The sequence below is a fragment of the Parasteatoda tepidariorum genome, chromosome 7, assembly GCF_982258835.1.
Source record: "Parasteatoda tepidariorum strain Cologne lab strain chromosome 7, Ptep-v5.0, whole genome shotgun sequence".
Classification (NCBI taxonomy): domain Eukaryota; kingdom Metazoa; phylum Arthropoda; class Arachnida; order Araneae; family Theridiidae; genus Parasteatoda; species Parasteatoda tepidariorum.
Window position 1 is genome coordinate 46,733,303 of NC_141761.1, and position 26,973 is coordinate 46,760,275.

General features: G+C 29.6%; 2 protein-coding genes across 2 annotated transcripts in view; one reads left to right on the plus strand and one right to left on the minus strand.

The window, feature by feature from the left end:
- LOC107439811 (uncharacterized) overlaps positions 1-5,831 on the minus strand; it is a 61,073-nt gene extending 55,242 nt beyond the window's left edge. Inside the window, exon 1 of the mRNA XM_016052522.4 lies at positions 5,039-5,831. The gene's annotated coding sequence lies outside the window, so the exon portion shown is untranslated. The remainder of the gene's footprint in view (positions 1-5,038) is intronic.
- A 5,879-nt stretch (positions 5,832-11,710) lies between these two features.
- The window catches only part of LOC147807118 (uncharacterized), a 79,377-nt gene continuing 64,114 nt past the window's right edge, over positions 11,711-26,973 (plus strand). Inside the window, exon 1 of the mRNA XM_087167815.1 lies at positions 11,711-11,975. Within this exon, the coding sequence (XP_087023941.1) occupies positions 11,780-11,975 (196 nt within the window). The 5' untranslated portion in view covers positions 11,711-11,779. The remainder of the gene's footprint in view (positions 11,976-26,973) is intronic.

Sequence of the window (26,973 nt, forward strand, 5' to 3'; positions counted from 1 at the left end):
GCATATCTATCGCTCTACATTGAACTAACACTATGTGCTCGTGGCTGAACGATTAATCCGAATTTGATTAAAATAAAATACAAAAAAAAAAAAAAAAAAAAAATACAATACAGTTCAGGGGTCTGTCCAAACATTTTGCGAAAGGTCCGTTTTTCGTGAAATTGTGAAAAAATTACTCACATTCTTTCAACCAGGGTCCGCTTTTATGAATTTGTGCAAATAGGGTCCGTTATTGCAAAAAAAAACTTTTTCAAGGAGTTTATAAATTGTAAAGACATAGATGTTGCTCAACACTGTAAAATTATAATTAAAAGAATTAAATTTTAAAAAATAAACAATAAGTGCTGCTTCTAAATTAGAGATGCAACATACAAATATTTGGTATTTAGCCTATACTGCTGAACGCAGAATATTAATTTCGGACGAATAATGGAAGAATCGTCTGCCGAAGACAAAACTTCATTCGTTTACATCCTCTTGCTTTCTGCCCTGGAACGGGTTTATTCGATTAACAAAATAATAATGAAGATAAACAAATTTGTGATGGGTCCGATTAAAAGAAAAATCATTTTGTGAAGGGTCCGTTTTTAAGTTAAAATATTTTGTGAAGGGTCCGTTTTTATGAAAAGATATTTTGTGAAGGGTCCGTTAACGGACCCAAATTTCTTCTAAACAGACTCCTGCAGTTATATTCTATAAAGTTAAATCGTTATTTTCCTTAATTTTGAATACTTTTTACAACTCTAAATATTATACTTCATTCAGAAGCAATAGAGAAATTCCGCAATATAGCTTAATAATAGAACTGAATATTTGGAACAATACGATTGGAATATTCAAAAATCGTCCTTTTCAAACTGCGAATTCAATATACTCTTCCCCGAAATAGTTTGCTGAAATGCTGCCTGGTATTCCATTTTCCAAAGATAAATTGATGTAAGCAGGGGTAAAACTAGAGGAGAATACAGAGAAATGGAAGGACTCCACCATTTTGCATAGAAGGAGGGTGATAAGAAACCACGCACTATAGCATGACTCAAAGTAATAAACTACTGCCTAGGGAATTCACTCTTTAGTGGGGTTTCGAAAACATGGCGCCCATCTAAGATATATGATGGAAGTTAATGAGAAAGTTTCCTTCAGTGTATCCAGATTTTTAATACCGTCGAATACAGGTTAGAATCTTGCAGGATGTTTTGGTGTTTCATAAATATATTGCAATAAATGGACAAGCAGTTCCTTCTGAAAATGCGCCCTTTTAATCTATCTTTGAATAAAACAATACGAATCAGATATGAGATATGTACTTATTTAAACGGTTTTTCTACAAATAATTACGTAGTTTCATAACTGTAATAGTCTAATGTTATAGAAAGCGTATAATTTTTGTTTGGGAAGAAAGAAAAAATTATTTTTATGTACATTTTGAAACTTCGAGAAATACCGTCACATTGCCGTACCGATAAATACAAAAGATGAGACATTTTACGAAAGCAATTAATTTATGAAAGAAAAAAAAAAACTATTTCGAAGTTAACAAGTATGGTCATTTAAAGGACAATAAATATTTGTACTGCAAATTTTAAAAAAATTACGTAATTTCATTTACTCAAATGTACGAAATTACATTAACGGCTCGGCTTTCAGCGATTAAGTGGTTAATTCTTTACTGACTATGACAGGCTAGCTAATACATAAGCTCAGAAATATCAATTCATTAAATTAATATTTCTGCAGCGGAATTTGACTGCAAATTGAATAGCGCTCCACTTTATTTAAGCGCACGTGAAGGCGGTGTTTTAACTGGATATATATATCAAAGTATTGTGGTTGTTTTAGTTGCTGGCATGTGTAATTAGACGGCCTTGATCTCGGACAACGCTTATACCATTCAATTTTCCAAAATCCTTTATGTAGTAAGACTTCTCAGGTCGACAGAGTATCCTACATTCTAATGCACAAATAGTAGAAGAAAAAAAGCGATTGGACTAACTGCACAGGACAAATAACATTGGACAAGCGTGGTGTACGCTGCGAACCAGAACATGTACGCAATCAGGGAACCTACCATAAACTCAAACCGCTTTAATCTTTGTGTCACTAAACGGGGCAGCTCTCGCGTTCTCGTATGGCAGTGTTTCCCAAAGTGTGGTACGTGTACCCCCAGGTGTACTAACGCAGTTCAGAGGGGGTACGCGCTCTTATGCGAAATATCTTGCACCAAACGAAAATTTAATTTTTTTTAAATTCAAAAACAAAGCTAGCTATGAAAATTTACGATTATGTATTTTTTTTATTGGTTACTTTTTGCAGAGTTAACAGTTAATAAGTAGTGGTGCTAACAGTCAGCTGTGATTTTTAACTTTTGTGCAATTTTTTTACAGCAAAAAATAGTCATTTTTTATTAGTGGCACACAGCGTTACGAAATAGAAAGGGTACACAAATGTCATACGTTTGGGAAACACTGCTGTAGGCACGAAAAATCAGTTTGTTCTAAGATTTAAGCGCCGAGGAGCTAACTCGTTATTTGTCTAAAAATGCAAAGGCAACAGGAAAAACAGAATACTAAAAAAAAAAAAAAAAAACTGCCGCATTGCATTTTTTATCTGTTTCATGTCATCTCCCATTTGAAAAACTGTAGACATGTGAGATGAAAGAGAATTGCTAAATAATAACAGGAAGTCACAAGTTGAAGGGCTTGCAAAAAATAAAAGTGTAATGAATTAATAAGGAATACCTGCCAGAATTGTTGATTTAGTAGCATAGTTCATGGAATGAAAATGTTAAAAAAAAATACTATATCTATATAGCAATTGTGTATTATAAAATGACATATTATTAGTTATGTTAAATTCTATGTCCATATTCAGGATTGTGTAATTTGAGTTAAAAAGCAATTGGACAATCGAGATTCAGCGAAAAAGCTTTACACCTTACAAAATACGAGGTTGCCTAGTAATTGTGATAATTTAACAAAACACTTTATAATAATCGAGAAAGAACAAATAATGAAAAAGTTAATAGCCTATAATGACGCGATGGCACTTAGTAAGATGTTGCCAAGCTTTAGTACCAACCTCTCTAAATTAAACGTCGACGCAAAAAGTATCTTCAGATTAAACAAAAATATTTACGGAAAAAAAAATTATCTAGAAACTATTTACAAAGAATGGGTAACAAAAAATAAAATTATTAGAATTTAAAATTACACAAGTAACGCGACTTTAACTATATCTATATATAGGGTAATTTCAAACTTCTTACGGAAAATCGTGTTACCAGATCCTGAATTTGAAAAAAAACATACGGCGAGTATTTGTAAAAATCATGCCTTTATAGGTGAGTACAAAAACCATGCTTTTTAAATAATCTATGAGGTAAAATTAGGAATTGAAGACGAAAGAGTTTAGTGCTACGATAAAATATCGTCTGCAGCAAATCGTTATAAAACTTTTTTAAAGGGTCTGTTTTACTGTTTAAAAATTTACCGATGTGGTCGTACTCCTAAAATGAAAATAGTAATATATGACTAGCATTAATGCTTAAAGAATTTTTACAAGTTGCGAAAAGATAAAATAACTAAGATTACGTTCACTCAACTTTAGGTAGTAGCAAATGCAAACATTCACGCGAAAATACGCTAACAGAATCTGTCTCAGTTATTGCAGTTAAACAGAATCATAAAATACAATTATATGATAGGACAAAGTGTATTGAAAATTCACAAATCGAATCACTTAACACAATAGCTTTTTTTTGAAAGAAATAACGAACAGCGAAAAATATCACTAATTTATAATAATTATAATTCTAAAATTAAAAAAAACAGTAATAGAAAACATCTGTTCCTTAATTCATTTACTTGTAAAACATATTAGAAATCAGCGTTTAGTTTCAGTCCATGCCTGTTATGAGAAAAGTATAGTTGAACTAGTTAAGAGAAGGGAACGCGTACACATTAAAATGAAACGAAAGGAAAAAGTTACAAAAACAGTTTGAATAAAATAGAATAAAAATTATATTTTAACGGATATTAATAATTTCTAGATTAATCAATCTATGTTTAAATATTATGGCGAAATCATCGAAAATTCAAGTTGGCTCAGCTGTTAGCGACAAACGTCAAATCTTACTACAGTATAAAAATTCACAATACCGAAAATTTGCATTTTTTAACTTTCATCCAGGGAACAATTTATTTTTAAAATGCAACATCGTCTATCAGCACATTTACTTATAAATTTTTGCACATTCATTAGATAAAAGCTGTGGTTATTGACGAGCAATTACGCGTTCAACAAATTTAAATTTTCAGGTAAGATAAATATGTATCTCATAAAAATTAACAGATTCTCTAGAAAGAGAAGATGTATTTTACTGATTCTACAAGCTGAAATGAAAATAACGTTACAACTAAAATAAATGAGTTAAAAAAAAGCGGGAAAATAAAAGTGTACAAATTTAAACAAATATTTATAATAAATAAATAACTTTCTTCTACATGGGCAGCAAGAATAAAAATAAAATTTAATTTTAATAAATTTTCCTATGAAACCTTATTTTAATTTAAGGGTAATTATTATCAAATAACCATTAATTAGCTATTTCGTTTAAAAAATACGATAAAAAGATTATTGATTGGTTAAAAAAACTATACAAAAGAAAATAAGGAAACGTTAGTTAGGCTAGGTTTACGAAGAGGTACGTTTAAAACTTAAAATCAAAGACATTCGGAAATAATTTTAAGAGTTTACGAAAATTCAAATATAACAAAATTAAAATAATGTAAAACAATTATTAAAACACAAAAATGTATTTAAAATCTATATATTAATTGAAATATACGCACCGAGTTCTACGTTAGTTAAGTTAGGTTTATGAAAAGGTACGTTTTTAAAACTTAAAAGCAAAAAGACATTCGGAAATAATTTTAAGAGTTTACGAAAATTCAAATATAACAAAATAAAAATAATGTAAAACAATTATTAAAACAAAAATATACATTCAAAGTCTATGCAATAATTGAATTATACGTACCGAGTTCTAGTTAATTAAAGCTGCGTCAGTAGTCCGCAACGTGTTACCAGCAACCCCACAAATACGTTGACCTGGAGTTGGGCGTCTTTTGAGTTAAAAAAGTTGCAGTTACATGCAGACAGATGAGAGTAGTTAAAACAATTATATCAATCACAAACTTGAATATGGAATAAACTATTTACGTAGACATGAAGAAGAACGCGTAAGATCAATCATTATTCTTAAAGATGTTTTAACACATATTAAACACATAGTTACTTGGTAGACACACAGTAATCCAAAAGGGTGCAAAATTTTAGCAAATAATTGAAGACATTGACTCAAATATACTTTTTTTAAGTAGCGTTATCACCAACAGTAATATCCATAATCCTGGGAGGTAGCGTCATCTTGATTTCTGAAGCAAATATAAACATCAATTACAAATATCACTGGCGAAAATGATCTTAAAAAACGATTATGTATATCACAAGAACTTTAAAATTACTTAATGAATGGAATTTTTAGAAAAATTTCGGTTTCTACACCAATAAATCCACAAAACAGGGAGCGGCTTGAAGAGAAAGATAAAATCCACTAATTAAGAAAGCTGTAGGATCCAAGTAAGAGAATAATCCACAATTTGTTAAAAACTCGAAAAACAAAAATTTGTTTTATCACTTTTAAACCTTGAAATAAATTTTATTGAATAAAAAGTATTTAACACAACATCACATACTGCCGCTTATAGCTACATCTTATGGCGGCCGCATTCTGTCGAACACAGATCGTCAACGGCGCCTTACTGAGGGTTGCCGTAAAGAGTTTTTCGGTAGAGAAGAAATCTGTCGCCAAATATTTCGTTTGCTCACTAATATCGCCAAAATAATTGCGAAAAAGGGAACCTTTTTGTAAAAACGTTTTGTTTTAAGTTTACGCCAATAGCAATTAAATGACGAAATTAACTCACTCATTATTGTCACGCTAGGTAGAACCATTTAGAGAAATTTATTTTTTTAGACTGATTGAAATATTATCATGTTTGAGTTAGCCATATTATTTATTTTTCATTTAAATAATCAACTGAGATATAATAACTAAATCAGATTTGATTTGATGTAAGTCAAAATGAGACAATAATAATAAATAAATTAATTAAAAATAAACATTTATAATTAGAAAAACAAATAGGGAAAAATGACTCAATACCTATACTTCTTTTTTTTTTTTAAAGCAATGCTACATTTAGTTGGTTTAATAATCTAATGAAAAATGCCTCTTTCTCTTTAATCATTACTTTTCTCAACAAAAAAAATTGAAACAAAATATTAATAATAATAGTAATTCTTCTTAAGCTTTAAATTTAATATTTCAATAAAGTAAAACATATAAAGGTTGTTACATATCACTGATTATGAAGATTGTTAATAGTATCAGTAGGAATAATTTCATATCAGTACACAATAAGTAAATTATGAAAAGAAAAAACTTTTTAAGGAAGGAAATGAAATGAACTGTTATAAGCTGTCTGCTTTAAAAAATCAGAATATTAAAATGCTTCTATTTTTTTTTATTGCATTATTGTGCAATACTTGAGCATCAATGCACATTGGATTTGCATCGATTCTAAACCAAAATTAAAACAGTATTTTAAAGATAATCTAAACTGATTGAAACAAAAAAATTGGAAGTTGAGACACTCGCAAGGTTTAAATAAGGATATAAGTTCTTATTAAACAGTGTTTTCTTGAATAAAACAAAAGCTAAAGTACAAAAAAAAGGTTTTCCTCGATACATGCAAGGACATTTTCAATTATTCAAAATGTATAACAATTAAAAGTGTTTTACGCTGTTATGTTATAAAGAAATCGAGTAATATTACTTTATTAGGCAATATTTTATAAAGAAAATACACGTTTATTTACCGTTTTAGAATTTAAATTGTAAATAAGTTTTATTTCTTTTAATAGACCATCCTTTTATTATAAATTTTATGCAAAGCAGTGGTTAGTCAAAGTATGGAATAGAGTATTGAATTAGATTTTTAACTGTTTAATATCAAGAATTAACTTTTTGTTATGATATATCTCTTTGGCAAAAAATATTTAATGAGTTTTTATAGAAACAATTAAACAATGAAGTTTCAGCGCAACCGAGCATAATCATCAGGTTTAAATTTAATCCCAATAGAATAGGAAACTAAATCTGTTATAATACAATAATTTTTTTTAGATATTTTTTAATAGAATAATTTTTAATTTGGATGAAACAATTTGTAAGTTATCAACGATAAAAAATTATTGTGAGGTGATCGTTAGTGTTTTTGAGCGAATAAAGCAGGAAGTGGGGTCATGTTATAAATTAAAATTTAATTTAAAATCATTTTATGTAAGTTACTTTCTTTTATATCAAATTTCTGCTCAAATTGAATTATAAATTTTTATTTATTTTCATTTAATAGATTTAAATAAATGTCCTTTATTTTACTTGAGATGCATTCAATTAACAATTCGAATTGAATCAATTAATTATTCTGTTGTTCTTGACGTTCTTAATCTTATTTATTCTGTTGCAAAAACAACAAAAATGCAAGTTAAAATAAAAGATTTATCGCCAAATAAGGAGTTCAAATTCACCAAAAGCTGTGACGTTGTTGCATGAGAAAGAGAGAAAAAAAGATTCTAGTGAGTGCGGGTTCCATGATTCCGCCCTCCCTTTTATTTTTCATTGTCACGTGACTACTTTTTTCATGCACCCCACGGCACGAGTTGTGTGACTGATTACCAAGAGAGGACTGACTGCTTGACTGGATTCAGCGAGGATGGTATTAAAAAAAATAACCATCAAAATACAACTAAAACATATTGAATGAGAGAGAAAAAATAAAAAAGTTAAAAGCAGAGGACCACAACGAAGTGTCTGTATTTATTTGACTCACGTCAGCGAAGAGGATAGCTGATTTTTCTCAGCTTAGATTTTGGAAGTTCCAAGTTTCTTTACATCTGCCATGGTTGCAAAGGAGATAGATGAAAGGAGAAGAAAAAAAAAATTCTCCCTCTTCTTTATTTCTTTGTAAATTGTTCGTTTTGAATTCCAGCCTGACTATCGTCTGCAACGAAGAAAAAAACTACCTCTCATATCGTCTGTCCCACTTCCACTTATTTTTGCTTGTTGCCATGTCACGCTGACAAATAAAATAGAGTTGTCGTTTGAAGTTTGAGATTTTCCTCGTATGTTAACGATTACATTCACAGCTGTAACCACTAAAATATGCATAAAAAACCCCGTCTCCTTGCATCTTGTATGTATTAAAGCAAAATCGCATTGTTAATAAATTCACGCTGTTTAGAATTTCTTGTTCCTAAATCAGTCCCGTTAAAACTTACTTTATGAAAATATTCTTTATGAAATTTTCTGGAAAGGGAGACGAACATAATATTTTTATCTAACGATTTTTAAATAACGCATTTCTTTATTCGTTTTCTAATGCTAAATTTTAAAGATTTATTTCTGAACTTAAAAAGTAAACAAATAAAATAAAATAAAATAAAAAAGATTCTGAAATGACTTTTGGGTAGCAAACCAGCTACATTCAACAAAAATGTGTGAAGTTTAAAAGATAATTTTAATGAATTATTTAAAAAGTAAAGTAAAAGAAAGAACTACTTAATGAAAGTTTTTGAATGTGAGCCAAACATTATACGCAAAATAAGTTCACTCATTGTAAATGGAGTAAATATTTATGCGATGAGTATAATTACATAAAGGGCTTTAAGTTGAGATAAAATAAATTTGATATATATATATTTTTTACGCGTAGTGTCTAGACAGCTTATGCGAAATGAATATAATCTCTAATATCAAGTTGAAAATATTTTAACAGTTAAATTGTTATTATTATTCATAATAATAATAATAGTGATATACTTATATCCATAATAATAGTATTATTCATAATTATACCATTAATTTCTAAGTCGCAGATTTTTATTAACATTTTGAACACTGTTAACAAATTTCGCGAATTCATCTCGAAGATATTTTCACAATACATTGAAGTTTGTGCTTCTAAAATACGAAGATTCTCCGAATTTATGATTTTAAAAGAAATTTTAATTCTTCAGAATTAATAAATATTTTTTTTTACACTTAACTTACACTTGAAAAATTAAAAAAAAAAAAAATCATGTGACATTCGAAAAAAAAGTATTATTACAATTATATTTAGTAAAACATTAGGTGAATGCAAATGAGTTGAATAATAATGAAGCAAGCTAATTTTTCTCTTCCTGACATAGCAAAAATAATAATAATTAATCCACTAGAAAATAAAAATGCAACCGAAAGCTTATTTTCTGATCATTAAAAGCAATCGAACTTAAATAAACAAAAAGTAACTGAACACTTATTAAGTGTCACCAAAGATAAATCCTTAAGGAAATGAATACCTAAAAATAATAACTGCGACTTAGAAAAGAGAAAGAGAGAAAAGGATTACAGTGTTAACATGCGCTTACAAAAGCTGTTACACTATCTAGTTACAATTCACAGTTGAGCTTAGTAGAAGAAGGTTCTAAGTTGCCAGAAAATAATTAACTTTCATAAAATAACTTGTTTTTAAACACAAAATCTGACTTTTTTTTTCTCAATGTCACTTAGTACTTTTCTTCACATAGCTGAATTAGAAAGTGCTTCGAATCACTTAATGAAGAAAATTAAATTTAAATTCCACGATTACTAAAGAAATTAATAATAAAATAATAAATTAATAATAATTGATACGATAGAAAAAAATGGATTTGACCTCGGAAAAAAAAGCGAAAATCTATTTGATGTGAACACCTTCTCTATTAATTTATGACTCTATTAACGCGTTGAGCATTTTAGAACATTTCTCTGGTCGACTTCAAGGTCCAGTTACAATACAAGAAAATTCAACAACGCCACCAGAAGCGGATCCAAAAAAACATTCCTGGAGGGGGGCATAGACTCAGATCCCCCCCCCCCCACATACACAATAATTTTTTTTATGAAAAATTTTTTTTTTAAATATCTTACTGAAAAAAAAAGAAAACTGGGACTTTTAATGCTAGTCTTCCCATTAATTTTTTTCGTAATGAACAATAGAAATGTATAAATAATTCAAGTATTCAAAATCTTTAAATTATAAATGTAACGCGTTTTTTAGAAACTTTGGCAAATCTGTCAATGCGCTCGGTGCGCTGCAACATTATTAATGTTTACAATGAAACTATGACGAATTTCGTTTTAATCTTTTGGATCATGATCTTGAAATAGTGAAGAACGTAATTAGAAGGGGGAAAAATCGATTTTTCTGACCTACCTCGGTGTATATGCCCCCTTAAATAATTAAAAAAAAATTTTTTTTTTGGAAACTATTAAAAAAAATATTAGTATTATTTTTTTTGGGGGGGGGCCCACTGGATCCGCCACTGAACGCCCCCTACTCTTTTCTTATGTTTGTATGTTTTGTTTGTTTACTACCGTTTAAATCTATAATTCCGGGTCAATTTATGTTCCATCTCGATTGCTTTTTTAAAATTTTAAGTTTAGAGAAAAATGAGATCAGGTAAACCAAGCGTAAACCTAGTTTTAAAACAACGAGAAAAAAAATTCTTTCAAAATATCAAAATGCAAACAAATTATTACAGTATTACTTCCCCACTTCACAATTTTGCCGTAATCAGTTTGTATTTCGATATTTAGAAAATATTTTAATAAATATAGGAATAAATATAGCAACATATGAACTTTGTCTTCATGATTTTTTTTTAGCAACTTATTTAGGAACTAGTCATTACTAAGTTATAAAGACCGAGATAATTCTCTAGTTAAATCAGAATGCTTGTCAAACCCGTATCTTAGAGGTTTTGCACAAAGATGGATTAGAAGTGTTAAACTGAAATAGCTATAATTCACTAGGAAATAACTATTGCAATAAAGTCATATTCATGAGATACTCGAAATCCATTTCAGAATATTTTCATTTTACTGTTGCATGAAATATAGGTAAACGTAAATATGGAAAGCAGACCAGATAAATGTTTTGCAAACGTTTAGTCTGGAATATACAAGTAGGATCAGAGAGGCACCTGAATAAGTGGTCCTGAAAATTGAGTTATTATCAATAATGAAAAAATGGTACTGCTTTCTTCATGTAGTAACTTGATTTATAAAATTAATTGGAAATTTAAAATAATTTTAACACGCTAAATATTTTATGCATAACTTTAAACTCTTACTTTTTAAATTGGTCTAGTAAATGTCCCGTTCTTGGTTAACTCATTTGATTGTAACTTGCATAATTCGTAAATATAAAATTCAAGTGCCATGCAGTCATAATTTCCTTTTACGCGGCGTGTTTTTATTATTATTACTATTTTTTAGTGGGTCATCTGGTATTGAACATTTTGCGTGTGGGGACCACTTTCGCACTAGGCTGATATTCAGCTCCCTATTATAATTTAAACTGTGGCGTGTCGTAGACTCTGATTCATTTCATAAAGTTCTATAAAAATATTTCATTCATAATGCAAAGAATTAAATGAATTATAATAAAATATATTCTAAGACCACGTAATTTTTTTGATACCCTTTTGAATTTTAAATGAATACGGAGTCTTTGGTCTTACATTCACGGTGGGCCTACCATAATAGCTGGGGTAAAGAAGGCAATCGCAATTACAGATCTGTGGCCAGTCCCAGCATGTATATATAGGCACATAAACAACAATAGACTGAATGGCAAATATCTTCCTGCAATGGCCACCCACCATTTCTATTCAATGCTACACACCTCATGGCTCTACTGGTCACGTGATTCATAGCAAGACAGATGGAGACCGTCACATTTTACTCACCAGTGCTCACAATCTACTTACGATCTTTGAAAAATTTGAACTAAAGATGAATCTACAGTCGCCATCTTGGATTTTAGGTTAAATTTTTGATTTGATTCATGATTTTCTTGCTTTTTTTAATTTTTTTATTGCATTTAATCTTTGCCATCGCTATACCACCTTTCAGAAATATTGAAAACAAGTGGGTCGCTTTATTAGATTAGGAGAAATAGTGCTTGATGACTTTCAGAATTTTTATACATTTTTCCCAAAAATGAAATGTCACGCAATAAAATTATGCGACTTATGGTTTTGATTAAGTAATTTAAAGCTATACATTTGTGCGATTTGAGATTTTTTTAGTTTAAAAGTTTTTAAGTTTTAAATTTTAAAAGTTTTGAAAGATACAGCTGAATAGAATAAATAACCACCATCAGCGTATTTGTGAAAGTGAAATGAAAATGATTAAAAGCCTATCTCGAATTTTTTCTTCCTGTTTGAATGAAATTTACACTTGACAATTTCAATGAAATAATTTTTGAAAAGATTTAAAAAAATACCTCGTTCAATCCAAATATATTCATAACAGTAGATGCTCGTAAATCCAAATCATGCTCGTAATAGTGGGATTTTTAGCATTAAACGAATCACTTATGTTCTTAAAAATTAATACGTAAAATTTTAAAACCATCCGCCTCATTCACTAATATTTACTCTTGATTGCGAATTTTGTGATTTTGTGCCAAACTAGTTAGACTCTGATCTATGAATCAGGACCCAAGTTTCGGATGTGAGATATTCAAATGTGGGTCGCCAAAGCTTTCTAGAAAATAAAAATTACATCATAAATCAATTTTTTAAAAAAAACTGAAATAATTTTCATTTGAACTTAATGAAATCAGGAAACACAGATTTATTTCATTACTCCTAATTCGTAAATCAATTCCATGATTACCTACTATTATTATTATTTACTCGGGTTTTACGTTACGGGTAACCTATCTCAATAAACAATTTGTCTGGTTATTTTCATTTATTTATTTAGAAGACCCAATGAATAGTAATGAATATTTTTTAAGAATGTTAAGTTTTCAAATAACTCAATAACACCTAAAGTATAAGTCACAATTTAAAAATTTAAGAATACCAATAAGTTTAGGCTTTTTGAAATTCTCTAAAAAAATATGTGTGCCACGATTTTATCAAATAATAGTCAAATGATTTAATATTCTATAGTAATGATACCAAATTTACTTTTAAAATCAGATAGTTTTACTGAAAACATGACTAATATTTTTAATAATTTTTCTCGGAAAAAAGATGTGTGCCACGATTTTATCAAATAATAGTTAAATGATTTAATATTCTGCAGTAATGATACCAAATTTACTTTTAAAATCAGATAGTTTTACTGAAAACGTAACAAATATTTTTAATAATTATTCTCGGAAAAAAGATGTGTGCCACAATTTTATCAAATAATAGTCAAATGATTTAATATTCTGTAGTAATGATACCAAATTTACTTTTAAAATCGGATAGTTTTACTGAAAACGTATCTAATATTTTTAATAATTAATTTAGATTTGATTATTGATAATTAAATACTCATATGATTTAATAATCAATAATAATGGTATTAAACTTTCATGTAAAATCTAATTTCATTTAAACTTTCATTTAATTACTGTAAAAACACTAAACTTTTAAAATTGATCGTGGCAACAATAACGAAATTTAAATTAAATCACAACCACATTATACAGTTGGCTGACCAAACTAATACAAATGATTACAATCCAGTATACAAAAATTTTAAACACTGTATCCAAATACAAAACTAATAATCTATTTATTTAAGATACACTCAGCACAAATATTGCGATTTAAATAATAGTTACAGTGTTATCATTTGTGAAAAATACCCACGGAAATAAATAAACATCCGGCTCCCGGAATTTTGTTTGGCAAGGAGAGTTGGAATGTTTATAAACGTCAAACTTTCTAACAAAGTTACGTACTTTTATCGGCAACTGGCCGATGTTCCGATCATTTTCATGTCTCATTAGTGACTCACAGTAAAGGATCGATAATGAGTTGTGTTTGGGCTCATGTAAAGAAATTTAAAGCTCGTGTCAGTGTTTATATGCTCATATCTCAGCTTGAAGGAAAGAATATTTGTACAAGCTTATCGATTTGTTATTCCTGGCAACTCATTGTTGTTCTCTTATATAAAGGAATTTCCTTCGGAATTAGATTGTGAGAAACTGTACGAAATGTTTTAGATCGAAAATATGTGATCGGAAATGTTTTAAAATCGTCTTGTTTTTGTTATTTCGCTTTAATTTTTGTTATGCATTAATTTGTTATGCATCGAATTTTAAGTATCTGTCTTTTTAGAAATTCAATTTCTCAGGAGCAACCAATACTAATTTTCTACCAATTTTCCTCAAATTTTGTATTTTATCATGTAAACTTATGTTCTTTAAAATAATGCAAAAAATTCTATACATTACAATCCAAAAAGTCTTCGATCATTCTTAAATAAAATAATAAAAAATAATAAATATTTACTAAAAGTTAATTTTTTCATGGAATCTTCTTCTGATAATTGTGAGTTAAAAATTTTTTCAATTCGCTTAAAAAGTTCTTGATGTATGGCAAAATATGCAAAAAGTCAAATTAAGGGATCCAAATTTGGGAACGCTTTCCTGACCAAACTATTGGGACCATATTATGTAGATTACGGCTACCCCCTATATTTTGGGGGTCAGAAATTCGAATCCCTCTAAAAAAAATTATGTTTATTCAGAGAACGTAAGTTTTTGTGTCTGATTTCGTAACCTAAAATATCGTCTGCACTTATTAATTAGGATACTTGAGGTCACCCCTTCGAGCCATTAAGATTGAGTCTCAGAACGTGGAAGTCCGATCATTAGATCAAAAGTTATTCAGGGTGGTCCATTTTCCCCCCCGCACTGTACAAGTAAAGTATCCACCTAGTTAGCAAAAATAAACAGATCTCAACGCCCTTACATGCTTTCGTAATGCTTGAATGGCTCTGGTTGTTCGTGTTGAATAATCGAGTTTAATTAAATGAAAAAAATAATGAAATTTTCACTTCTATTATTCAAAATATTCCTTTAAGACTTAGGCATGTGATCACAAAACGCATAGAATAGTTTCTATACTATCACTAATTATTCGGTCCTATCTATCTACTATAGAATAGAATAATTTATTAGAAGAAAAAAAAGGAAAAGAAAATCGTTTCAGATCGCCTGCAGAACGATAACGATGATATATCTTCTTCCATCGATATTAAATATTCTAATCAGGAATGATTGATTTATAAGGAAAGAAATCTTTTGCATCATCAAAATGGCATCTTGTTTGTTCCATTATTATCAAGGGCATGCGCAGTAGGATATTTAGAAAGTAAATAACTCTAATTGAACTGAGCTTCCTGTTTTTCTTATATCGTGATGGTTTAAAAAGTAAAAATCATTTTTAAAAGTCATTATCTCGACGTGATTTGCAAAAATATTAGCACGGTGGGTTGATAACAGCATGTCTATATTCTTTGAATATCTTGACATCGTCTTAATCATGTTGTTTTTTCTGAATAAGATTACGCGACACTTTTATTTTATCGTTTTTAATTCATAAATATTAATATTTATATCTGTATTTTTAGATAAACACTAAATTTATTGCTTTAAGTTAAATATAAAAAATATTATTGAATAATTAACATCCAAATAAATTAGAATTAATACATCTCGTATTGAATTTATAAGAAAGACAAAATTCAGACGATTTTTTTCGTAAAAAATATAGGTAGCTACAAAGAACGGAATAAACTCAAAAGTTAAAAATATTTCGTGCGGACTAACGTGACGACAACAACTGCATATGCGCATCTAAAATTCGGCATTGCCTGGTATAACTTTTTAAATATCCTGTTCAAACTTAAGCTGCCTTTAATATTTTCATGTTTCACTTAGAATTAATTTACTCTTTCTTTGTTGGCAAATATTAAAAGAATTTATATATTGCATTAGCATTCGCCATATTCTTGCGTTACTGTTTCCCATTTTTTTTTTTTTTTTTTTTTTTGGCTTCTTCTTCAGCTGAATCCTGACCTTATAAATAGATAATTTTGCCAATAAAAGATACTTAATTTCGAAAATATTGAATAAGGAGAACGAAATCTTTTCATTGCTTTAACGTTAATAATTTTTTGTTAGGTTTTATGTCCGAAATTTAAATTTTTACTACTGTATTTAATTTTTTTCTTTCTTTTTGAAAATTACATAAGCTGAAAATGAAACAAATATGCCAAATTATGGTTTTCGTTGAAATGAAATCTAAAACGAACTGCCTCTATATTTTTTAGGGACCTCTAAATTTATGAAGTTATAATTGATTTTTGTGATTTTCTAAAACAAAATAGATATTTATAACCGAATTGATTATTTTCCTTTAGAATCATTAAAAGTTTTATGTATTTTCAAATTTAAAATTCGGGAAATTGATAAAAAATTATGTCTCTACCCCACACCCTACTCCCTAATTTTTTTAAATTGCCTAAGTCACAAGCTCTTTGGTTCTTCTAACTAATTTTCTGTATTCATTTACCAAAACCTTACCATTTCCTAAGGTCTACGTTGGCAAAAATATGACAAATTAAGTAAAAGTAGGAAATTCAGTTTTTTTCCTTCAATTTTTAAAATTTGTATGTTTGGCAGTTCTTACAGGATGTTTTTTCTCACGTGGACATTTAATCAAATATTAATGGTTAGTGTAATTATTTATGCAAAAAAAAGACAAAAAATCCAAATGTTTTTCTTGAATTTTTGTAAAATAAGTTTAGTTGGAACTGAATTTCGTAAGAAGTTTCAATATTTAACATGGTAAGTTTTCGATAGTTTGGACTAGGCAGGCCCCTAAATCACGTATTAGCCATCAGACCTTAACCTAACCCTGTGTATCCTATATCCTTTCAAATGATATTCTATAAGCAAATATATTCGAAGAAAAAAATAAATGCAACAGCTCTTTCAAATTACACAGACATTGTTAGAAAGGAAAATTTTCCAAACAGGAATTTCAACACGATTGTGATTATAAAACATCGTCTTCTCTATAACCTTCCGGTCCAGTGCTTTCGAGCATTTAGTTGGAAGATGGGCATTCAAAGAACAACAGCATCGACGTGAATGTTAATCAGAAGAATAAAAAAAAAAATGTCTCCCTAAACGGATGATTGTTATCGAAGAAAAAGAAGAAATCACAGTAATCCCGAACACAGAAGAGAAAAAGATTTAAAGACACGGATAGTGAGCAACAGCAGTTACATTGTCAAAGAATTTCCGTCTTCCATCCACCAATCAACTCATTGATGCACTTTTGCGATGTCTTCCCACCAGAAAAAAGACAATCTTGTCAGCCAGGACACGTCGCCCAAGGAAACTAGGCGCTGTTATTGCCGATACTGAATGGCAACAAGCTTGGAAGGCTAAAGGTCAAGTCTATGAAGAGCTTAAAACTATCTGAAATCGTTTAATTGGCTTTTTAAAATGAATTTCTTTTTAACAGCATCGTTCTCATGAAATCGTTAAACATCTCAATTCTGCTCAACTCTATGTAACCAAAATGACAGCTGAAAAACAACTATATTGCTTTTTTTTTTGAATAAAGAACTTTTGACAATAATACATTTATAATTGGAAAATATTACAATTATTTTTTCATAAAGTATTTATATGATTTCAAACTAAAAAATATAGATACCGATATTATTATGTTCTAATATTTATAGATACCAATTAATATAAAAGACAGGACTTTTAAAATCAAATACGATATAACTTTTACCCACCATCAGTTGTACGACGAAACTCATAGAGAGAACTTCATTTCCAGATGCGTCCATTATATATTTTGGTTCAGTTTCTTCAAAACTATAACCCCATCAACTCAAATTTTATATCATTAAATTCAGTATAAAAATTTCATCAGAATCTAGACAGTATAGGAAAAAGTGCACTAAGTCATGTCAAAAATAATTTTATATTTATACATTTAACAGCTTATGACTTTTAAACTATTCGTTTTATTGACTCGTAGATAGCATCATTTAATTCAGTGTCTTGCATCAGAAAGGTTCTGCGTTCGAATCCCGGACAAGGCATGGATGTTCTTTCCTTCTCTGTACTATCTGTCCTTACTGTGAGAGCGACGTTGGCCCACCTAATATGGTACCCCTGTAAAAGAGGTCAACAAAATCGCCCTGTATATGCCTGAATTGACAGATGTTAACACAGGTGAGCATTGGAAATAAAAAAAATTCAGTGCAATGCATAACAGTGTTAAAATTAGAAACAGTGAATGACCCATTAATGATAGCAATATCACATGCGTAAATCGGTAAGGATACAAATTTGTACTTTTTGTACATAAAACCCTTATAACTTTGAAACTATTAGTCCGATCGCCTCGGAATCAGTCTCACTGAATTCAGCGTAAGAAATGCATTGGAAACAATGCCTGACTTGTTTAGAATGAATTCAATTTCACTTCTATTCCTCTCTCAAAGAAAGGGGAAGGGTAAAGTTGGTGAGTTTTTAGGTATCATTTAGAAAAGCAGAATAAAGTTTTTTGTCTACAACTGTCTTGGGTATTAATTTTTCCGAAGAAACATGCCCCCTTTTTTTTTGCTGTAATTATTGGACTAAAATGAGAATCAGTGAGCTTAATGCCCCATTAAAAATTCATTTGATTCAAATTTGCAACTCACTTCTTCACTTTCCACTAAATTTTTTTGAAAAATCAAAACATAAATATTGCTTTCAGATATGATCGTAAAATTAACAAAAGGCTGATTACAAAAGAAATAAAGTTTTCTTCTTTCCCACAAGTGGGAATTTATTAATATGTAATATTCAAGTGGGCATCTCAATTTTTGTAATTCTCAGGATAAAAATAGAGGAAATGAGGTTTGGCGAGAAATCACGCAAACGCTTTTATGAGCCATTTATCCATTTTTTTTTTGTCGAAGTTGCAAAATGATGTGCATGCTCTAGGGGTTTCTTTTTTCTTTCAAGTTCGTTTTTATGTTAACAATCCTTTTCGGTTAAAGGTTAGGATAATCCTCAAGGCATTTAGAAGCTCTTTTACAAGAACCTATCTTTTAAAAGCTAAGTTTTAATGAATCTCTCAGCTTTTATATCAGGGCCACGGAAACTGATTGTTGTATTTTTAATTATTATTTTATATATATACCATTTTCAAAAAGGTAATAACCCATTACATATGGCTTACAATTAGTACCTACTTCTATTTATAAGCCGTGTGGCATTTTCTGTAAATTTTTTCTGGCAAAATTATACCAATGCAAGTCTGCTATCATTAGTTTTTGATAGGCAGTTAAGTGGTATAGAGTTGCTTGTTTTTAGATTTTAGACAAGCATCTTTGTTTTTATGCAGTTAAAATTAAAATAAAATTTTCACCGCCATATAAGTCAGGGTTTTCATCAGTTTAAAAGTGCAAAAGAAAAAGCTTGTTTTTTTTTTATAATTTAATTTAAATATTGGTTTTAAAAGTAGCTAGATTTGAAAAAAATATTTTCAAATTTAATTCTTTGTTTACTTTTAAAACTTCATCTTATTATTCTGTATATTCTTACTTTTCATACATCTGTCTCTCCTCAAATTGATTTAAATATTGGTTTTAGAGAAATAATTAGATTTGAATAAATAATTTAAATTTTAATTCTCTGTTTACTTTTAAGACTCTCGTCTTATTATTCTGTATATTCTTACTTTACATCTGTCTCTCTTCAAATTGATTTAAATATTGGTTTTAGAGAAGTAGCTAGATTTGAATAAATATTTTAAATTTTAATTCTCTGTTTACTTTTAGAACTTTCGTCTTATTATTCTGTATTTTCTAACCTTTCATACATCTGTCTCTCTTCGTACCCTATTTTGAGAATTTTAAAATTGAAGGGAAAATCATTTTGAGGAACTTAATATTGCTCGCGGCTTGTTTATTTTAAATCTTGTCTTTGAAGTGAATTTTTGTTAAACGATTTTTATTATTTGTGTGCTACCCTAGTTTCTGTAACAGCTCCTCTTTAAAATTGGCTCGGAAATATGTTTTGTAAACTGTCTGGCTTAGCTTTGCTTAAATAATAATGTATCATTAAATATTTTAGCGCCTTTGTAAGTTACTCGAGCGTTAATAGGATAAATTTATTTTATATCTTTGGAATTGAAAACATTTAGCTTATTTAGCCACCCTTGAAGGCCCTAATTTAAAGTCTTTGATTTTTAAAATTGTTTTTTTAGAATGTGATTAATTCTAATTAAAGATGACTACATTAATACACATTATATTAATGTTCTTTGCCGAATTTATGTATGTTCTAACGGAACTAGGTTTGCTTATTTTATCCCAATGGGAAATTAGGTTTGGTCAATCACAGGACACTTTAAAAAAAAAAAAACTAATAGTTTTCTACAGCTTTATATCTGAAATTAAATTTTTTTCATTTCATCCTCCTCTTTTTTAATTTAAAATTTTATACTTACGAAGACTTTTTTAGAAAAGTGCTGTGACTAAACTCTCATTGTGTCTCAGAATAAAACATCATCCTAGTGACATTTCTTTGAATTGGAATACTCGTGGTGGCAACAGATGTCAGTGAAATTTTTTTTTACGTTAAAAATATCACCGGTATTTTCAGAGGAGTAATATCAACAACGATATCTATGTATATGTTACCGGCAAAGTATGAAACGCCGGCAGTCTATAAAATCCCTAGGCATTGTATATAATGCCGGATGTTTTTAGGCAAGGTATGAAGTATGAGAAGTATGTATATAATACCTAGGCATTCTATAGAATGGCAAATGCTACTTAGGCAAAGTATGAAAAAAAACGTCCTGATGAGGTTATTATGCAAATGATGCGCATTTCTCAACAATAAAAATGTTATCCTGAAAAAATAATGAGAGTGAAATTAAAAAAAAATTTATTCAAAATGCGTAAAGAAAAATGAAAGTTGTACAAAACATAATTTATGCCTTTCTTATTAAGGGAAACAAAATTTTCGTGTAAAAAATTCACATTTAAGTCACAATTATTTTCAGTTTAGAAACAAATATTGCACAAAATATCCATTTCAACATCTTTACTAGCATGGCCACAGAAGATTTTATACTTTGCCGGTTTCTCATTTGGCATTCTATAGAATGCCTAGGAAATGTGTGAAATATAAATCATTCCACACATTGCCGGCTAGTTTCAGACATTATATACAATACCTAGGCATTCTATAGAATGCCGGATTTCAAACTTTGCCGGTAACATGTACATCATAAAAATATGGGGTCATATAAAAATATTAAAGTAAAGGATTGGGAAAAGTTCAAGAAATCCTTCGCTTTATTTAAAAGTTACTTTATAAATTTAATTAACTTTCAAACATTTGAAGCTTTGATTTCAATTTCGGTCAACACCCAATTCAGTATAGCTCAGTTGCACCAGATGACACGAGTAAAGACAGATTTAACAGAAAAAAAAGATCGAGTTTCTAAGGTGAGATGATTTGAGTAGAATCAGCAAACAGGATTCATAGAATATATTTGCTAGTAACAATTCGCCTCCTTTGCTCTTGTTATTCTCCTCCACATTCTGCTCTGTCTGTTTATTACAGCTTATACGGGATGCAGGTAGTCATAAATTCAAGTTGCAATTCCCCCCCCCCCAGAGGCCAGCTTGCAAGATAGTAGAAACGATTATCTACCAGCTGATACTCCTCTTCTCATAAATAATTATGACATTTATTAGGTAAAAAAGTAAACTTTCTACGGGTAAAACCAGCATAGGATTCATTGCCCGTATTTGTAAGAAATAAAAATGTTAGAAAAGATTTTACAATCTATTTATGTAGAGGTAAATTGTCATAAACTTTCAACAAATATTTGTAAGTGATTATATCGTCCAAATGACATCACAATCGCTATTTAATATTGTGCAAACTTTTTTTGTTCTTGTTTCGTTCGTTTCCTATTTGCTAACATCCGCTGCTCAATAAAAATGTTTTTTTCTTCTTCTTTTTTTTAAAAAGTATTTCAAAATTTTAAAAATGAAATATTAAATATACTATATATTATACACCGAAGAGCCATTACATTATGACCACCCTCCATCCATAACAATGGGCTCGCCCAAGTTTTCATGGGGCACATTAGGACCCATAATTCTCACAAAGCAATCCCTGATGTCTGTAAGCTACTTAAACATAGTTGCAGACCAGGTTCACCCATTCATGGCAACAGTTTTCCCTGCGGGGGATGGTGCTTACCTACAGGATAATGCACCATGTCATAAGGGTCGAATCGTCATGGATTGGTTGGAGGAGCATTCCGGTGATTTTCATGTCATGTTTTGGCCCCCAAATTCCCCTGGCCTTAATCCAATAGAGCATTTATGGTCCTACTTGGAAAACCAAATCCGTGCTGCCTCGCTACCCTCTCGCAATGTGAGGGAATTGCAGGACCAGTTGGTGATCGCTTGGTACCAGATACCTCAGACTACCTATCAGCACCTTGTGGAATCAATGCCACGGCGGGTGCTAGCAGTTTTGAGGGCTAAAGGTGGTCCTACACGTTATTAGCAGGGTGGTCATAATGTAATGGCTCTGCGGTGCATATAAATCTTACTTTTACATACGTTAATTTAAAATCATAGGATTTGTTTCAAACAGTTTTTAGTGATGTTTTTTTTTCTTTTCTTTTTCTTTTTTTCGTCAATCATCATATTTAGCCAGACAGCCCAGATTGAGCCAGTACCTTCTTTTGAATTCTGATCCATTCTATTTTTGACACTTGTATGCCAATTTCTTTACTATATAGTAAGGAAGTTAGTTTCTACTAACTTCATCGATCTTAATCTGGTCTATCCCTTTTCCTACTTGTTAGCTGTTTATGAAAAAGAATTTGTTTTCATTGTGGAACCATCATTCATTCTAAATATATGAGCTGGCTTTTATATATCTGACTTTTTATAGATTTTGTATAGTTTAAAGTTATGATTTCTATCCCACCAAGAATGGCTCGCAAAACTCTTCTCTGGCAAAAATGGCTATTTTATTTTTTTCCAGCTTTGGTCAGGTTTCAGGTTTCTGAGCTATATTGGCCTAACTAATGTTTTATACGGTAAAAATTTATTATTTCTAGAGAGTGTTGAAGATTTAAAAAATCGTTTTAGTCCATAAACATACATTAAACAACTCTAAACCACCTTGACTATATTGCATGTTGTAAATATGAGAGTAAAACATAAATAATTAAAAAATTGCAACATAGTTGCAAGACAGCCAAGACCTTTTGTTGAAGATTCCTCCGGGACAAGACTATTTCTAGACCGAACCCAGTCACTTAAAATTTCGATCCAACAGAATTTAAATCATCAATTTTTAGGTGTTCTTTACCGATTAGTCTTTTTTTTTTTTCCCCCCAGTGAATTCTAAAACGGATGGATATTGATTTTTAACAAGAGACAGCGTCATTCGCTTTAAATTAGCCCTCCATGTTATGGACATTTTGTACATATTGTTGATTACTTTTCTGAAAAAAGTGGATGCTGTTTCTGTCTGCATTTAAATAAAAGACGATGTTGAAATTGATTTATGATGCTGTGCTTTGTTAATTTGGACAGGATGATTCTTTTCCTTCTTTTTCACTTCATGAAAATAGATAGCATTTGCCACACCAAACACCCAGGGGTTTCTTTAAGTATTTCCTTTTGCATACGTCTGAGTAAAATTAAAGGGCTTCGCTCCTTTGTGTTTTGCAGATGTAGAGTGCTGAGCCTTCTAGTGATTTAACTGCAAGAGGTCTTTAGAGAGCGGCCACAGGTGTTTACTTAGTGGTCTGCATGCAGAAGAAGATATATAATAATAATTCGAAACATCGTAGACAAATATATTTATATATATATATATATGTATATATATATAATATATATACTTCAGCATGATCACGCCCTAAAAAATGTATCAAACTACCATCTTTTACGCTTTGATTTCATATATTGTACTTTAGCCACTTAGTTACGGATATAATTTAAAATAAATTTTGCAAGTTGATCAGAAGTGTATGAAGTCTTTTTATCTTCCCTCTTTACAAATATATATAGTATATAAATATTATGCTTTATTTTGAACTTTTGTGGTTTTTATTTTTTATTTTATTAAATTATGTCATCAAATTGGTTTCAATTACTTGTTGTTCCTCACACTATTGTAATGATATATTTTGTTTTGGCTACATTAATGCAATATCAGCAAGCACTAATTTTTGTAGATATGAACGCGTGGGTTGACCTCAAGATTATATAGCTTTTCATTGTTTATTTTTAAAATTTTTAATAATTTGTTTGATTTTTTATAATTTTTATTCCTTATTAATAAATAAGAACTTTATCTGTGACATTCACCACTAGTTGTTTCATTGTTTTATGAGAAGTCTGTACTTTAAGATTACCGAGCTTTGAGTGTTGGTCGTGAGAGCTGTATTAATATCACGGTTGTGGGAGTGGTCACTCCTGTCTTACTATTAGCAATCGAGTGAGTAACCTTCATCTATGAAAAGGTACTCCAACATAGAATCGAGTTAACATGTCTTATATACTAGTGAATTGGAATTTAATAATTGTCATGATAGACACGCTACACCATATGTGCTTAGCACACAAAAAAACTTAATTCAAATACATATTTTTTTTAAAAAATAAGGAGACAAGGAAATAATTCTGAAACGATATTTATCAAGAGGAAGATACAAGAGCTGTGATAATTTAATAACGTTAAAAGATAATACTATTGTTTAATTGTGTTTCTTTTACTATTGATAAAAAACTGAGATATGTGCAATTGCTTTTAAAACTCATTACAGTGATAAGGCACATGAGATCTACTGAGATTAAACATGCTTATCGATTTTAAGGGGTTAGACATTAAAATAATCTGATAATATTTTTTTTTATATAATTGATAATGTTTTCTCACATCCACATACATATGAAAGAACAATCCTCAGTTTCAGCATTTTGTACGAAGAGTAATACATTACAGAACTTTTTCACAGTTTCTACTTTTTAACTAACGTCTCTTTTTCAGTGCTAAACTTTTCCCGAATTTATTGCAATTCTAATAAAATATTATTTTACAAATCAATTAATAAACAAAGATGAATTTGAAGCTAGCGAAATTTTCAATTTCGTACTTATTAAACTAAATCATTAGAACTCTTAAAAAGCTCTAAGAAATGCCCTAAATTCCAATAATTGCTCTGTGAGTGTGTTGTGATTTATATACGTGTGATTTATATAATAGTGTGTTGTGATTTATATACGAATTAAGCATGTTTCGAAGACATTACCCATTAAACGCGTTCATCTTTCTTTTTTTGTTTGAACTGTCTTAAGGCACAGCTGTGTACAGCAAATATAAACTATTCAAAAACAACTTTTATAGTCGAGTATAATTAAAATGGTTTTAATTTAAACAAACTAATTAATATAATACTAGAAAGTTCAAAAGTTATCTCAACTACTACAACTAAAAAAAATTGCAATTTTCATTTTTTATTATTTTCATGCATAAATTTAAATCTATAAATCGTATTGAAGAGACGGTTTGAGTATTCATGCTCAGCAGTTATTGTATTATAAAAATTTGTGTGCTATTTGTAGCTCTGTATATAATGCGTGATTTGTAGCATTTGTATACATATGTGATATATTTTATATATTTTTTCTTTATAGACTGTTTTTCCTTTTTTTTCGGAGAAAATCGTCCAGACGTTTTTTCTTTGTCTTGTCTTTGTAGTACAACATTTAGTGAACGATCATTTTGCTAACCTGAAAAACATGAGGTTAAAAGCAACGGATGGAAAAACATTTTTAAACTATCCATTGCATTAATCATTTTGGACGGATGTCGATATTGTGTTTAGGTTAATTGTCTCAGTGGATTCAGTTCATTGATTTGGATTGATTATTTCGAAGAATTTACCTTCTAATGCATTAAATTTTTAAATTTTCTAATGCATATAATTATTCATTTATTTATTTTTTCAAATACAAAGATAACGTTGTCAAATTTTATAAATATTAGCAATGTTAAATTTTACAAACAATAAAATTGATAGGATCTAAAGCCATATTAAAGATTAGTACACATAAAAGCTCCAGCCGAATGGCCAAACAATTCTGAAAACTGTTAAAAAAGTACAAATAAAACACCACAAGGCTGAAACTTCCAAAGCAGTCCTCCACCTACAAAACTGACTGATGGGGGAACTGCTTTCATTTGTTCTCCTTCTTGGACGAAGGGGCTTTTATTTTTATTTTTTTGCAGATCCTCCCCTCCACTTTTTTTTTTTTAACATCCTTTCCCCATTTTCTATCAGTTACCCCCTCCCAACGCAGTTCTAGTAATTTTCAGAGAACTAAAACCCGCAGGGAGGCCCAGCGTCAATCTTGATCTGCGATCTTTACAGCTTTTAAGGTTACCAGAAACGAACAAACCCATCTAGATTGTTTTTCACAGTTTGGCGTAGAAAAACATCCAATTTAATTTCGCCAAAATGATCGACAAAACCCTATACGTATTTCTTATTGATAGATTTTAGAATTTTTGGATACAATTTTTTTGCCTTTATTACCAATTAATAATCAAATAAATAAAAATTGTCTAATCTCGTAAGCAGTGGATAGATCCCAATATATAATAAAATTTTAAAATACAATTTTGGTTTTCAAAGGTCAAAATTAACATTAAGCCGATATATATAAATTATACATCATTGTAACGTACCTGGCCCTAAGTAATTATAAGAGGTAAAAATAAAATACTTGTTACAAGAATTAACTTCACAAAAATTGAACTAACATACATTTTACATGGAGATAAGAATCAAAGGAAAAGTGACAGTATAAAACTCATATTATTTTTAAACAAAATGAATTTTAATTATTTAAAAGAACATGCAAAGAAAATAAGTAGGAAAGATGTGAAA